The sequence below is a fragment of the Echeneis naucrates genome, chromosome 23 (genome assembly GCF_900963305.1).
Source record: "Echeneis naucrates chromosome 23, fEcheNa1.1, whole genome shotgun sequence".
Classification (NCBI taxonomy): Eukaryota; Metazoa; Chordata; class Actinopteri; order Carangiformes; family Echeneidae; genus Echeneis; species Echeneis naucrates.
The window spans coordinates 4599742-4614618 of record NC_042533.1 but is presented as its reverse complement, the minus strand read 5'-3'; the positions used below and the strand labels follow the sequence as shown (position 1 = coordinate 4614618).

Genomic DNA, 14877 nt, shown 5'->3' with positions numbered 1-14877 from the left:
ATCAAGATGCTCCACCTCTGGAGCTCCGCTGGTGGGACCGCTGACGGTACGACAGGAAATGACTCCAAGTCTGGCTTGTTGATTTGAGAAAGTGTTCAGGCAACAGCAAAGTCAATGGATTACATGTGAGAGGTGCAGAGGCGCTTCCTTAAAACGCTGCTGGAAATGTCACAATCATTAGCTAAATATACAAGTAATCCTACGCAGCAGCTGGGGGGAGAGAGAGTTTCAGTTAGCCCAAGATGGTTGAGCTGGATTCTCGCATGCAGGTTCAAGATTAGACAAAAATAAATAAATAAATAAAATCACAAGTTCAATCTGAATAGCTGAAAGAGGATCAGCTGGAGGACCAACCACACCTGTTGTGTTGTCTCCAATAACAGGAATATGTTTTTACTGCTTACAAATTCAAATGCAGAATGCAACCTGTCATCAATATTAACAGTTTTTAAGGGAATTTTTTAAGAGGCCTTTTGGCTCAACTAGGATTAACTGGTTTAATGTAGCTTAGTTGGTCGTTTTCTTTAAGCAATATGACCCATCATAGCTGGATGTATTCTGTTGGTTTGGTATTTCTTCACATTGTAAGCTATAAAAGGTATATTATCTCTATTAGAAATATGTGCCTGTGGTGTAATGATGCATAAATAAAGTTGAATAATTAATGACATTCAAAATGTTAATTCTTGACTAAGATGAGGCCAGAAAGATAAAATCAAAACATGATTTTTATCTTTTATTCACATTCATTCATTATGAGGTTGTTGTAATTAGACAGATTTCAATTCCAGTTGGACCGACAACCTCAATTTCACAAAATTTTCCAAGAGTTGGAAAATGAAATAATTTGTGTTTCCATGACAACAGAGTTCCCTGTACATGTTATAAAACATGTTCTACATATATCTAAATATATGTATATATTGAATTTCATTTCTTTTTCAAAATCATTTTTATTTTACCATAAGACTGAAACATAAGCATGGTCTGAAAACACTGTAATCCTTTTTGTTTTTTTTCTTCAAGTTATTACCTATCCAAGATGAAAACGATTAAGAATTCATCCCATCTTCACCTTTTTTTTTTTTTTTTTCCAGTTTTTCACTGTCATGCTGAAAGTTGTCCTGAGGTCTGTGAATCCAGCACTAATGTAACACCAACCTCACCCCCAACCCCTCTTCTGTGCAGGGCAGTCAGAAAGACAGGACACCCTGCTGGGAGCATCAATATTTTCATGATGATTCCTACTTTGTTTTTATTTTGTGTACATGCAAAACACAACCCACATTGCAACCCAGTTGATGTGATACACTGTGTTTCACATCTTGACAGGTGGTGGTGACGCACCAACAAAAGCTGCAATGCAAGGAAGGAGAAGAAACATGCACGTGTCATCCCAGGGAGCACATAAAACTTTGTTGAGAAACACTGAGCAGCAAGCAGTCTGACTGAGCTTATGGGAATTAGTTCTTTTGCTCACGGACACTTGACCAGTGCTGGGATAAGACTATAAATCCTCCACTGAGCTTTGGGCCATGAATTGTGTTGCTTTTCCATGTCATCAGCACAAAATTCTATGAAAGAGCGCACTCTTCCTGATTAAAATGTATTTTGTCTTGTATCATTATTAAAAAAAAAAAAAGGGGGGGGGAGAGAATTGTCTACATTATAAACCAAAAATAATCATCCTTATCATCCAATTTTTATCATTTAAGTAGAAGTTGTCCTAAGCAACACGTCCATCCTTGGAGCTACACAGCTAAAATACACAGCGCTCACAATTTCAATTTCTTGAGCCTGTCTTGTCAGTGCAACTGCCCGAGGTTAAATCTAAATGAAGCAGGGAGCTGCTGCGTACGCCATCAAAACTATCCCACTCATTTATGAAACTGAGCTATTAATTAGAGCTACAGTATGTCTCTGGTGAATAATTTGAAAATGAGACACTTCTGCAAAGACTGACAATGTCCAAACACATAAGATTGCAAGACTACCTCTTCTGCATCAGAAAGCTGTTGATCCAGTTCTGTATTTACACAACTGAGTAAATACATCAACAATAATCGAATATTTAAACAGGATATATTACAGAACTGAAGTGAATTTGATTTTATAGGTTTAGCTAATTTAGCTAAAGTCGTACTCAATCTAAATGTGCATGCACATTAAAAAGCAGCAGGGAAAAGCTATAATTTCAATCACATCTACCACCAACAGAGGGAAGAAATTCAGTGCATTTAACCTGGCTAGAACATTTTACATAATTAGAGCACGTCTGCTTACAAAGCAGTGCCACTTTTCTGCTTCAGTGTAAACTTTGGAGAAAAAAAGATCTCCATTATATATGCATGCTCAATTTTGTTGAGCTACAATCATAATTAAATGGTAAAGAACAATATAACAGGCCACTAATTGGAGCTTTATCCCATTAAGCTTATGTAAAGCTGGCAACATCATATTAGATGGACACAGCTTCAGATATAACAACTCAATGGAAAAAAGAAAAAACAAACTATGATGAGTATGAAATTGATTGTTGTTGATTATTACACTGCTGATTTTCAGGACAACTTAATGATCAAGCACAGCAGGTTGACAGACATGGTGTGCATTTGTGCGGACGGAGATGCTTGTAGTTGGAATGGTTGTTCATGTGTGTAGGTTTTTTCTGCATATAACACAAATGATTTATCTCTAGTTGTGGAAACCTGCTCTATGCTACGATACATTGCTCCCTGCAATAGAAAATGTAAATATACTTCCTGATCCTACTTTCTGGCTTCAGTTTCAATTTGCAGATTTTCTGATCTAGCAGAGACATCCAAAAATAAAACAATATTCTTTCTGTTTTTGATCTCCTCCAATCCTGACAGAGGGTGCAGGCTCTTCGGCAACCAAATGTTCACCAGTTTGCCGCTTCTGAGATGGCTAATGCGCAGAAGGTTCATCAGAGCTGTAGCTGAAGCATAACAAATTCCTCAGCCCTCAACGTAAAGTCGCAAATCAATAAGATGATAGGTTCTAAAATTCTCTATTAGGGTGAGAAAACCAACAGAATTAAATTTATCATAAGAAAAACCATTTCAGAGCAAATACCAAAATTACAATGCATTATGTAATCCACAAAATAACTGTAGCTAAAATTAACTGTACCTACATTGTGGCCTGTGTTAGATGCTGTGAACTGCTTCCACCAACCTGTTTTGTGACTGACTTGATGCAGGGGGCACTGCATAATTCATAGAGAACTGTGTCAACAGTTGCACTGCTTTTGCATGATGCTACGTTGCAAAGCACTGTGTGCCGAGGTCACAGAGAAAATATTTTCTCAAGTGATGACCAAAATTACGTAAACCGGAGCTCTGTAGCATCAACAGCAGCACCAGTGATGGATTGGGTTATAAATAGTGCTCCTCTTTGCCCAACTGCCCACACAGGTTGCTGACACCTGCATACTTTGCTGCAGGGCCGGAGATTTATTGCAGAAATGGAAGGTTTGTGTCAGAGAACAGTTTGGGGGTTTTAGGGAGACAATGAGAGGAATAAGAAAAGCAGAGACAGATGTGGAGAGGAAGGAAAGACCTTTTATGGTGTGCCGAGGGGGGGGGTAAAAAAAAAAAAGAAAAAAAAAGAGAAAGTGTTTCCATCATTTTCTTGTCCTCATTTCTCAATCCAACCCAGAGAAATCTCACATTTTATCCTCTCCGTTTTCTGATCCCCAACCCCCCCCCCCCATCACCACCACCTCCCCCCACCAACAACATCAGACTCTCATTCTCTCTCCCACTCTCTTTTTCACTGGCATCCTTTGAATTCTGTGACTCTTTGCCTTCTGTACCCACATACATATATATACTCCTTCTTTCTCTCATTCTGTTTGTCTCTCTCTCTCTCTTTTTCTCTGTAAGCCACTTGTTACCATGGCAACCCCACAATGGGCCCTATAAAGCTAATAAGTAGAGAGAGCAGGATGGATGAGCAGAGTAGCAGAAGAAGTTCATTTTGATGAACCACCAAAGACAAACATCATTAAGACCAAAGTCAATATGAAACCTGACGCCTTTCTGCACATCATGAAATTCGGGATTTGTAACACGATTAAACATCTGTTAATAGTGTTACTTAAAAGAGAAAGTAATGCACTCTAATGAAAAACAGGATTTTTTAATACTGTGATCAATAAAACCTGTGCCTCAATATTTAGGTTCAAGAAGGAAATAATACACTCTTGTCACATAAATGCAACAGCGATGCTTCAATAGGAATGCTAAATGAAGACGTCTCCTTCAGTGTTTGTGTGTGTTTGCATGCACCTGTGGATCGATAATGAATGTGTGTGTCAGTTGAGGCACTACACAGATCAAAGCCTAGCTGGGCCTCAGAACTGCTCCTGGAGGAAGTGTGCACGCATGCGCGCACACACACACACACACACACACACACACACACACACACACACACACACACACACACACACACACACACACACACGCACGCACGCACACGCACACGCACACGCACACACACACGCACACTAGAGCTAAATGCCTCCCGCCTGGACGACTTCCCCTTTGCCACTTCTGTTGGCTGATAACAGCGGGTGTGAGGGGCAGTTGGACTGAAAATCCAGATGAGAGGAGGAAGCATTCACAACCACGTCACCAACTAACTATCACCAAGACCACCACTTCACCATAACAACAAGGAATCTCATCTCTATGGTAACCCAAAAAATGTCTTTGAAAGGACATAAAGAAAATAAAGGTGAGGAAAACAAAAAGCCTGTGATTCCCAATCACTGTTTTTCAGTGAAATGGAGAAATATTCTACGATACATTATCACCAAAAATGATTTCCTAATATAAACATAAAATCTTAGTTAGACTTTAGTACGTTTACTTCGTTTAATTTCATGATACAAGAACTTTTGTCAATCACGTCAAAAGTATGTGAATAATGAACATACTGCATTATTTAGTATTTGTGTTTCTTTTTTATGTGAACAAAATGTACAGAGAAGTGTACGTGAGCAGATTTAAGACTTAACTGACCTCATTATGACATACATCTAAGAAAACACCTCTCATTTCATGGAATATCCCTTTAGGAGGAGCAACTTTTAAACTCAGCAGGGGGGAGCAGCACTAGATGAAACCAACAGTGTTTCTTCTGGTCTGAAAGTAAAAGGGACTCCCCAGTGGAAGAACAGAGCATCTTTTGCTGATGTCTTGGAGCCTAGTTTGGAGAATATCCAGTACAGTTTTCCTCTGAAAGCATGTTTGGATCCTTATTTCTTGTCTAACAGATTTGAGCCTGAACAAGTTGAGTTGACAGGTTTTCACCTCAAAAAACAACTTTCAAATGTCACTTTACAAAGAGAAAATTTCAAAGAGGGCATTTAGAAATAACGTACCAGCTGCTAAATCAATGTTCCCGATAAGGGGACTTACACTGGAAATCAACCCGTTTCTATGCATGAATGAATTAATAAATTATCTTGTGCAGGTGGTGTAAATCTATGCACTGTGCAAGGTCACATTTGAATCAAGGTCAGGCAGAATCATGTTGTTGAGAAGTAGCAACTCATCCTGACACAGAGAGAATGAGGAGTATGAACTTCTCCGATAAAGAGGCACATATGGTTTTAACTCAACAGACAAATCCTCCTCATGACCTGATCCTCTTCAACTTTGTCAGACTCACCAGTAGGCCCATAATTAATTCAAAGTGATGTGCTCTGAGGGTTTTCAAGCCCACACAACCCATACAACAGGACAAAACTGTCTGGAAGATAATTCTTAGTGCTGGTTTCAACGTGTATTAACTCTTACACTAAAAAACACAGCTATACTAAAAATCACTGATCGATCGATGGTGGTGTTGTGTGAGAAGATGACCTCTCTGGCTTCTATAAAGGCTGAAATAAACCGAACCTCTGTTTCACTGAAATACCAACTAAAAGGTCTTGGCAGATTTGATCCAGCACAAAGTCAGCGACCACAAATAAGAGTTACAGTACAGCCTGCCAGACAGTTCAGCCTTCTCCAGTATTCATCTATCTACCCTTCCAACTTTTACCTAAAATATTCCTCCAAGGAAGGTGAAAGAACAATATTAAAGTATTCATTAAGACATTTTCTCTCACAAAAAGTGTTAATGTAACCTCAGATATGCTTATAGATAAACACAGATCTATTTTTACTTCTGCAACTAACATGACAAAGTCTATACTTTGTGTTTCTGTATGTATATCGTAGATCTAATTTTCCAGCTGGCAGCTATGTTGTGCTTCCCTCCACCAACTGAATCTTTAAGGCGTTTGCCTCTGGGCTCTGGTCAAGAGTATGACAGCAGCAGAAAGATGATTTAAATTTCCTGGAACCCAAGTGAAGGTGATTTAAGTTTTATTTGGTTCTGGGGCTTCAAGAGTTTTAACAGCTCCTGCTTTAAAGCAAGAAATGCTGGATGAGGGATGAAGCACAAGCACAAGCACAAGCACAAGCACACACACACACACAAGCACACACACACACACACACACACACACACACACACACACACACACACACACACACACAGGCTGACTCGAGCTGAACCCACATGACAAAAAAAATTCAATATACAACAGACTCAACACAAATGAGTAAAAGATTGTTTCATGCTCAACAACTGGCTAATATGCATGATCAATTAGATATTTTAGGCATTCTAAATGCCCACATTACATTAAATTAACTTGCCATAGAAAAAATGCCTACTTTACAAATAATATATGTAGACGCTTGGCTAAGAGACGACGACTAACCGACCTCCCACCCTCACGTCTGTTTCTTGAGACGAACCTGTAAGCTGACAGTCGTCGTTGGATCCTGCAGAGTCTTCCTGGTTGGGGCTGAGGGGGGGACTGGCGGGGGGGCTCGTGCTGAAGCTGGCGTAGCCCAGGGATGAGCTCACCTCACTGGGCTCACAGCTGTGATTGACCGGCCTCTGGACGTCCAGGGATGAGGACAGAGACGTACGCTGCTTCGGCTGAATGACAGACAGAATGGACGTTAGAGACGTTGGCTGTAACTAACTTTTTCAACTCATTAAAACTTAATGTATTGGTTTCTTTGGAAGTGTTCTATAGGTACCAAACAGTGGCTTTTAATCAATTTTAAGGCATGATAAAGGATAATGGATAAGAGACATAGCTAAGTGAGAGAGCGACAAAGTAACGCAGAGAACAACAAACTGTAGACTGGCAGCTGGTAAAAACATCTTACATAATGAGGCATTTGCAGCTCTCAAGAATCTGCTGCTACACTTAGCAAAAAGCTTAGGCAGCCAAACCCTGGTGGTGTGTCTGTGTGTGTGAGAGAGCATAAATCCGAAGATGTAGGCAAATTTAATCAACCATAAACCATAAAGGTGAGCCTACAACTGAAAATACTGAGACAGACACATGACAGGGACGACCTTCAAAAGACCTTAAAAGAAAGAGAGGCCAGAGGGGGATATGGAGGGAAATGAAAGCAGATAAGGGCTTTGAAGCATCTTCAGGTCAACTGTTCTAAACTGAAATGAAAACAAAAGCAAAACAGGAGCAATGAATTAGGCTGAACAAGACAAAAAGCATGAAAAATGAGAGGAAAGGGTTGGGAGACATGAAAAACTGGAGATGAAAGGATGCAGTGAGTGAAAATGGAATCATTGAAGTGAGAAAAGGAGAGGAAGAAAATAAATTATAGGAAAAGGTAAGAACTGGGAAGAACCTGAAACAGGATAGAAGGATTTGGGTCAAACAGAGTGAAGCTATGAAGAAAGGAATGAGGGAAGCAAAGAGACAGAAGACAACAGCATCACTAAAGACAAAGACATGAGATCAGCAGAACTTATGAGGTGAGGGATTGGTGAAAGGGAGGAAATATAAACTCAGGAAAGGAGGAATGAGATGGAGGAAAGGCGACACCGTCCATGTTTTATGAAAAAGAGGGAAACTTTTAAAAATAAGCTGATGAATAAAGGTTACATCAGGATGTGTTATTAGCCAATAAGTGAAGGGGCTTTTTTCACATACACAAATCTAACAAACATCTCAGTCAAAGCAGCTTCATCAGACCGGAGTGTTGCACAACCACAGCACAAAGACTGATTTCATTTTCCAGCAGGGAGTTGGTCAGTGGGGAATAACATCACAGCAGCAACATCACATGGCGTACACAACGAATTAAAGGACTAACGCATCAAGCAGACAAGATCATAGCAGAACAGAAAGCCAACATGGCTCATACATTACTGTATGAGCCCAATAGGGAATAACCATAACTGAACAAGGAGAGACACAAAGTGGCTGTCAAGTTTTTGTCTCTTTTTACTTGGATCATGTCACGAAGACACTGTAAAACAAGTAAAATCTTTCATAAAATGTGCTCCTGTAACCTTGAACCTCCAGTGTTGACGTTGCCACAGGCTGAACAACTAATGAAAAAGCAAAGACAACAAATGAGACGATACAGCAGTCAACGCAGAATGATGCAGCTGCAGTTGTGTGATGGTGTGGCATTTCAAAGTGTGCGGTCAAAGCTGGGTAATGTGCGTGTTTGTTTGTGTCTTTTTAACCATCTAATGTTAATGAGTTTAACACCAACCTCAGCTTCTCCTATTCATCATTTAAGCATCTCTTTATTCCTGCACTTAATGCTGCTTTGTCCCTCCTGACAACTAAAGGCATCTTCTCTCTGGACCCATGCTTATTAAGAGCTCAAACATCACACATCAACGCTACCACACAGACACACAAACTGGAGTCCTGGCTGAGGCCTGGCGTTAACAATGCAAATGGGCAGCAGGCTAATGAACATGTCATGGCCGATTGGAAGAAGATTAATGAGCTTGGACACACAGATTCACATTGTTACACATACACAGAAAAGACGGTTGTCCATGCCTGACTACACTCGAGTAAAAGTCATTTGAAAAGCATCCCCGGGGAAAAACATTGTGTTTAACACTTCACTAATGTGTTTCGGTGTTAATAAATGACATACCCATTAGCTAAAAAACCGAATTCCTCACCTACCAAGAGGTGAGATGTGCTTTTGCAGTTTGGAGGTGGGGTGGGGGGTTTCTATCCGTGTGAAACTGAGGAATTGCTTGCTAATTTCTGGATAATGTGATAATCAGTTATGACAAAATTATCATGATTACCAAATCAGATGTGGTTGGGTTGGGGAACAAATGTGACGAAGAATGAAACTTAAATGACTAGAAGCAAACTGTTAACAACACTAAAATAAAACAAGATGTAATTATTTCAAAATTATGCCATTTGGATTGAGTCTCTTTAAAAGATAACTAATTCAGAAATGTAATTATTAAATAATTATTTAACATGAGATGGGGACTGAAAGATAATTATAATCATACTTGATAATTTTGGTTGTTAGGGTGACTCTTCTGTCAACAGTAGCTTCCAGTTAATGATGCTGAATATGGAGAAAAGCACATATCTTTTACATATTGAGCGTTTTCATTTTTTTTCCTCCTCTCTCTTTTCTCATCCTTTTTTCCTCTGCCTTTATTCCAGTTGCCTCTTACGTCTACAGAGAGATGTACTGTAAACACACAAAAGGCAAAAAGCGGAGCAGACAGCACATTAGCATGCAGAGGAGGGAGAAGAAGAGAAAACAAACAAAAAAAACAAAAAAACAAAACCTTTTCTTCCCACATTCAGGACAAATGCTGCAATTCAAACTAATATTCTGCTCTCCAGCCATCAACTCTGAATTCCTTCTACAGTCACCCACTCCATCTTTTTGTTGTGATGATCAAGATACTTTTTCATTTTGAGTTTCAGCTCAAATCAGTCTCTTTTTTCACATTTACAGCTACAGTGCCTCTTCTGAGAGCGAACATATGTCGTCTCTTAGCATACGCATGCTGCATCCACACTCACTGAGGTACAGTCACTTGGTTTACTCTCATGGAAATCATTCCAATGAAATTGGAGATATGACAACAAACCAGCATATTTTCCTAAAAAACGTGCTGATTTTAAAGATAGTCTTTTGTCCTTGTTGCAAATTTTTGGTAATGCAAAACAGAATGAAAAGATAATATGCTCCAAATGTATGTGCATGAAAAAAATACAAAAAGTTTTTTTTTGTCACTTTCAGTTTAATCCCTTACATTTCCATCAGGCTGACAGTGTGTGTGCATGTGTGTTTTTCCTTGACTCTGCAGAGTACAAACAGTGCTGCCACTATGCACAGATTTGGGGAAATTTGCTGGAGGATTAACTGACTGGAGCAACAGTCTCTGAGAGGGATCACTGAGTGACTCCATGTGTTTCTTTATTCAGCACAAACAGCCGGAGCAGCACAGCGACTGATGTATGTGAACAGATTAATGATATGGAAACGCCAAAGTGATTAGTGATGTGTCTTATAAAAGGATCTGGAGGTTTTCTTGTGAAAATAAATGCCTCGCAGCCCAAAAAAAACCAAAAAAACAAAAACAAAAACAAAAAAAAAAAACGGAAATATGTCGCCATTAAATTTCAAATATAATGAAATGCAGATGAAACAAACCACCAGCAGGAGATTGGTATGTAAGTATGTAATAGGGTCCGTGAAGGTGGGCTCAGATTTCACAACATCTTTGTGCTGGTACAGCTTGGCAGTTTTTTTGTTTTTTTTTTTAAATGAAAGTCTTCTTTGTTTACTTCAATTATGCTGTCATCTCAAAATTACCCTCCACTGATGTTAAAATTACACGTATCACCTCGAAGGTTATTTGATCTGTGTTGGTCAAAAAAAGCTGTCTTTACTCTGGGAAACGAACTAAAATCGATAAATCTCTTTTTTTTTTTTTTTTGTCCCCTTGAAGGTGACGCTGATTGAAGATGGTGTTCTTTAAATGCCCTGCTCATGAGCACTTTGACCGCATTATATTGCGGCGTTGTTGATGAAAGTCATTCAGTTTCCTCAACCAGATCCACCGGATGGACTACGATCAAGCCTCCTGGTCACCAGCCTTTTTCTTATAGCGCTGACAGACTGCCTCCTCATGTGTATTCACTACATATTCACTACATGTACCGTCAAGTGCTTTGCATGCGTCTCTACATCCTCTCAAACTCGTCATTGTAAAAATATCTATTATCTTCACGCCTCCGTGAAGTTTCAGAAACCGGTTAGCCTGCCTTATCTGCACTTCAGTGTGAGTGCATGTACAACCGTGGATCTGTGAAGAGGAAAGATATTGGCTGTCAGGTTGTCATTGTATTCATACGTATGTAACACGCTTGCAAAAGAGGACACAATTGTGTGCAATTCAAATGCTGTGAAATTTGAATACTGTTGCATGCAGGTGTGTGTGTGTTCCAGCATAACTCAGTCACACAATGGAAGCTGTCCTCTTAAGGCGTCTCAGAATAGAGAGGGATGAGACTCACCAATTTGTGCAATTTATATTCTTCTGTACTTGTGGACCTGCTGTGTGGGACATTCCCCTGGCTGCAAACCCTAACCAACAAGCAATCTTGAACATTATTATTACATCATCACCACCTTATGTTCCCTTCTTGGTTTCCTCATCGACCTAAAAAACATAACATGACTTTGGGCAACTTTGAACTAAATTTAAAGGCTTTTATAAAAGGTAGCTCTCAACAGTGTTAAAGCAAACTAACAAATACACAACGTTAAACAATGTGTGTCATGGCTGTGCTGCTTCAGTTACAGATGAGAAAATAAAATATTAACCAAAATGTGTTTGGAATAACACACCATGAGCATCAGCCTTGAAGCGTTGAAGACTTAGAGTCAGATCTCTTTTTTATCACATATCTACAGCAAAGATATTTACTTTAATCCAAAGGTGAGGTGATGAGTTCTGAAAAGATCTTCAAGTGATGTTAAATAAGTAAACATCTTTTAGAACTACACCAGCGCAATGAATGAAAAGTCTGCTTTTCTAGAAAGTGCTAATGTTGATCCTCACACTGCTTTATACTTTAAAAAGCATTTAGAATAAGTGAGGATGGTGATGTGTTGCTGTCTGATGGTATATTGTCCTCATCCTTCGAGTGAAACAAAAACTAGTCCAATCAAAGATAGAAAAGAAGGAAAATGTTATGAAGGTGTGTTTGTTTTATTAAATCTCATGTGATTATGTGAGTTACCAGTTTTAGCCTTTGTGGGAAAAATCTAGTCTAATCATGTGTTTGCTGTGACCAGGAATTTCTCCTAAGTATATAAACACACACACACAGTACTCAAAAATATATCCACATTAGCTATGATTGCTAAAAATGTTCTTGATGTTGCTGGAAACATTTTGCATTGCTCTGCATAAACTGATGATCTGGCAGCATCTAACCTGCCACATTTGGACGCTTTATTCGGTCCTCATTGAACACACTTTCAAAGAAGCAAAAGCTGAGTTAAATCAGGTTTTTTGTACGAACTACTAGCACAGGGTCACGTTTGCTGTTACTTGCGTGATGTAGTATCGGAGGATAATGATGTAAAATGCAATAGAACATTCACAACAAAGAAAGTAATGAATTCAATAGATTGTAAAGTAAATGAATTAAATTGGTTCCTTGACTTTTTTCATATGTAGATCTCAAAGATTTGCCAAGACGTGATGCAACTGTTTGCAAGATGGCAGTGAATCATCTGATCAAATCATTTTCACAAGGTATTATTGATTTTCCAAACAACAGTGAAATTGAATTCCCCCTTTTGCTGAAAACCTGAAAACCCTGAAGGAAACATATTAATAATTTACCAGGGAAGGCTACGGAGCTCGAACAGACACATACAGACATCCGAAGCTGCAACAGTTACACGTGTGTTTGTGGGGGTGTTAGTCTGTGTGCTCGGTGTACAGTGTGCTGTGATGAAACAGCCAGGGGGACCAATAAAATAAAATGAAATGTAGATAATTAATTAGGCACCATAAAATTGAACTCTGATGCTCCTTGATTATATGTGCTTCATGCTGATCAGAGCCCTGCTGGGCACTGCATGTGATCCCTTCGCACACATTAGTTAACATGCCGTAGATAAGCCCATGAGAGAGGAGGTGAAGTAAGGAAAGGGGAGAAGAGAAGATGTTCTGTTTTAAAGTTGGCTGGCTTTTGAGGACATTTGGTCTCTAACTCTTATTTCTTTAAGTGAAGGTTCAGAAAAACAAGTGTCTATCTTGTGAGAAAACAGGAAAGAAAATGTATTTTGTATTATGAGGGTGAATTGAGAATAATTGTGAATTATGAAGTATATTATGTTGTTGGGTTTATCATTCGCTTGTAAGATGTAGGAGATTGATATCCACTCTAGAAGGGTTAGGGTAACCCTAACCACATCTGATTTGTAAATATACTTATAAATATTAGATTCTTTAAAAATATCAACAATAATAATAATTTACAAGGAAATGATCTCAATCTGCTCAGGCTTGATAAAACTAATGTCACATAATTGATCACTACACGAAACAAGCAGTGGAGCTGGGTATTTTTTCTGTGTTTTGTTAGACATCATGTGCTGATTGATAAAACAACCGCCTTCAATCATCAAGGTGTGAAACGTTCGTGCTGTGCTGGTGAATCTGATACTATCGTCTTGGTGACAGAAGTGAGACGACTAAATTCATTTCCAGCCTCTAATGAGGTTGATTTTATTGCTGCATTTGAATTTCTTAATGCTGGTGTGTTCAGTGATCAGTGGCACACTTTGAATCAATTCTGTCTTTGTGTATGTTTGTTAGTGAGAGAGACAGCACAATGTTTCTGAGCATTTCAGGTATGATCAGCAAAGCTTCCAAAAACGGCTGCTCACTGCTCATATGATTACAGTAATACATCTTTATTGCAACACTAGACAAGTTGCCCGGGAGATTCTGTCCCTGAAATAATCCTAATGAAGTATTTTTATTAGCTTCCACATAAATATGTATGAGTCATTTCTGTATCAGCAGTAGATGATGAACCCGCGTCAGCTCCAGGCTGCTGAGACACTGAATCTGGCTTCTCCCTTTGGATCATCTTGGACACTATATCCTCCACATGTCAGACCTCTACTTTAACAATCAAATGGCTAATTTGTAGGTTTAGATCCCGGCCAATTCTTTTGTGATTTTGGAAAACAATCCACCCTCTCAGACGGCAATTAGGGTGGGAGGAACTACCGATTTGTGCAAGAATTAAGATGGCAATTTATAAATTGATAAATAAATGAAATGAGAAGAAAATCCAGTTACAGTTTGTTCTTGCTATATACCTTACACCTATGTCCTATTCTCAAGCTCTTATTTGTAATTTTAGTTCACTGCAGTGCAAAAGTTGGTCACCAGATGTTCAGCTGATCAATCTTTATTTTGGATAAATTACTATAAATTACAGTAACATGCAGTTTTTACCTTTGAAAAAGTTAAGATAACTGCAATAACTTGTCAGTTAAAAGGTTTAAATGGCAACTACTCAAGCCAGAGATTAGCATGGTCTGTCTGCACACTGTCAGCAGGAAATAATGTGGATATACACGCAGACACTTCACTGGGACAAATACAAAGCAAACACACAGCTGAAGGTGCATCTCATGTTTCTTTGTTAGATCTTTGACAGCAGCTGCATCACTGCAGTACAGCACACACTGTTTCATTCTATTCTCTTTCTCTTTCCTCTCAAAAATCCATTGTCTATGTGGCTGTCGATGAGTTATTAGAAGAGACTGAGGAGGAACCGGTAGGTTTGGAGGCAACAAGCCCGATCTCTAACAAGCATTCAGTTACAGCAAATGGAGGCAATATTTCAAAGGTATAATCACTAAATTGCATGTGTGGTCGTGAGAGACTGGAGAAGGTTGTGCGATGTAGCCTTGACACAAA

General features: G+C 39.1%; 1 protein-coding gene across 2 annotated transcripts in view; it reads right to left on the bottom strand.

The window, feature by feature from the left end:
- anks1b (ankyrin repeat and sterile alpha motif domain containing 1B) overlaps positions 1-14877 on the bottom strand; it is a 164032-nt gene that overhangs the window by 56984 nt on the left and 92171 nt on the right. For both annotated transcript variants that reach the window (XM_029494747.1, XM_029494748.1), the window contains exon 13: positions 6843-7029. In XM_029494747.1, coding sequence (XP_029350607.1) covers positions 6843-7029 — 187 coding nt within the window. The remainder of the gene's footprint in view (positions 1-6842; positions 7030-14877) is intronic.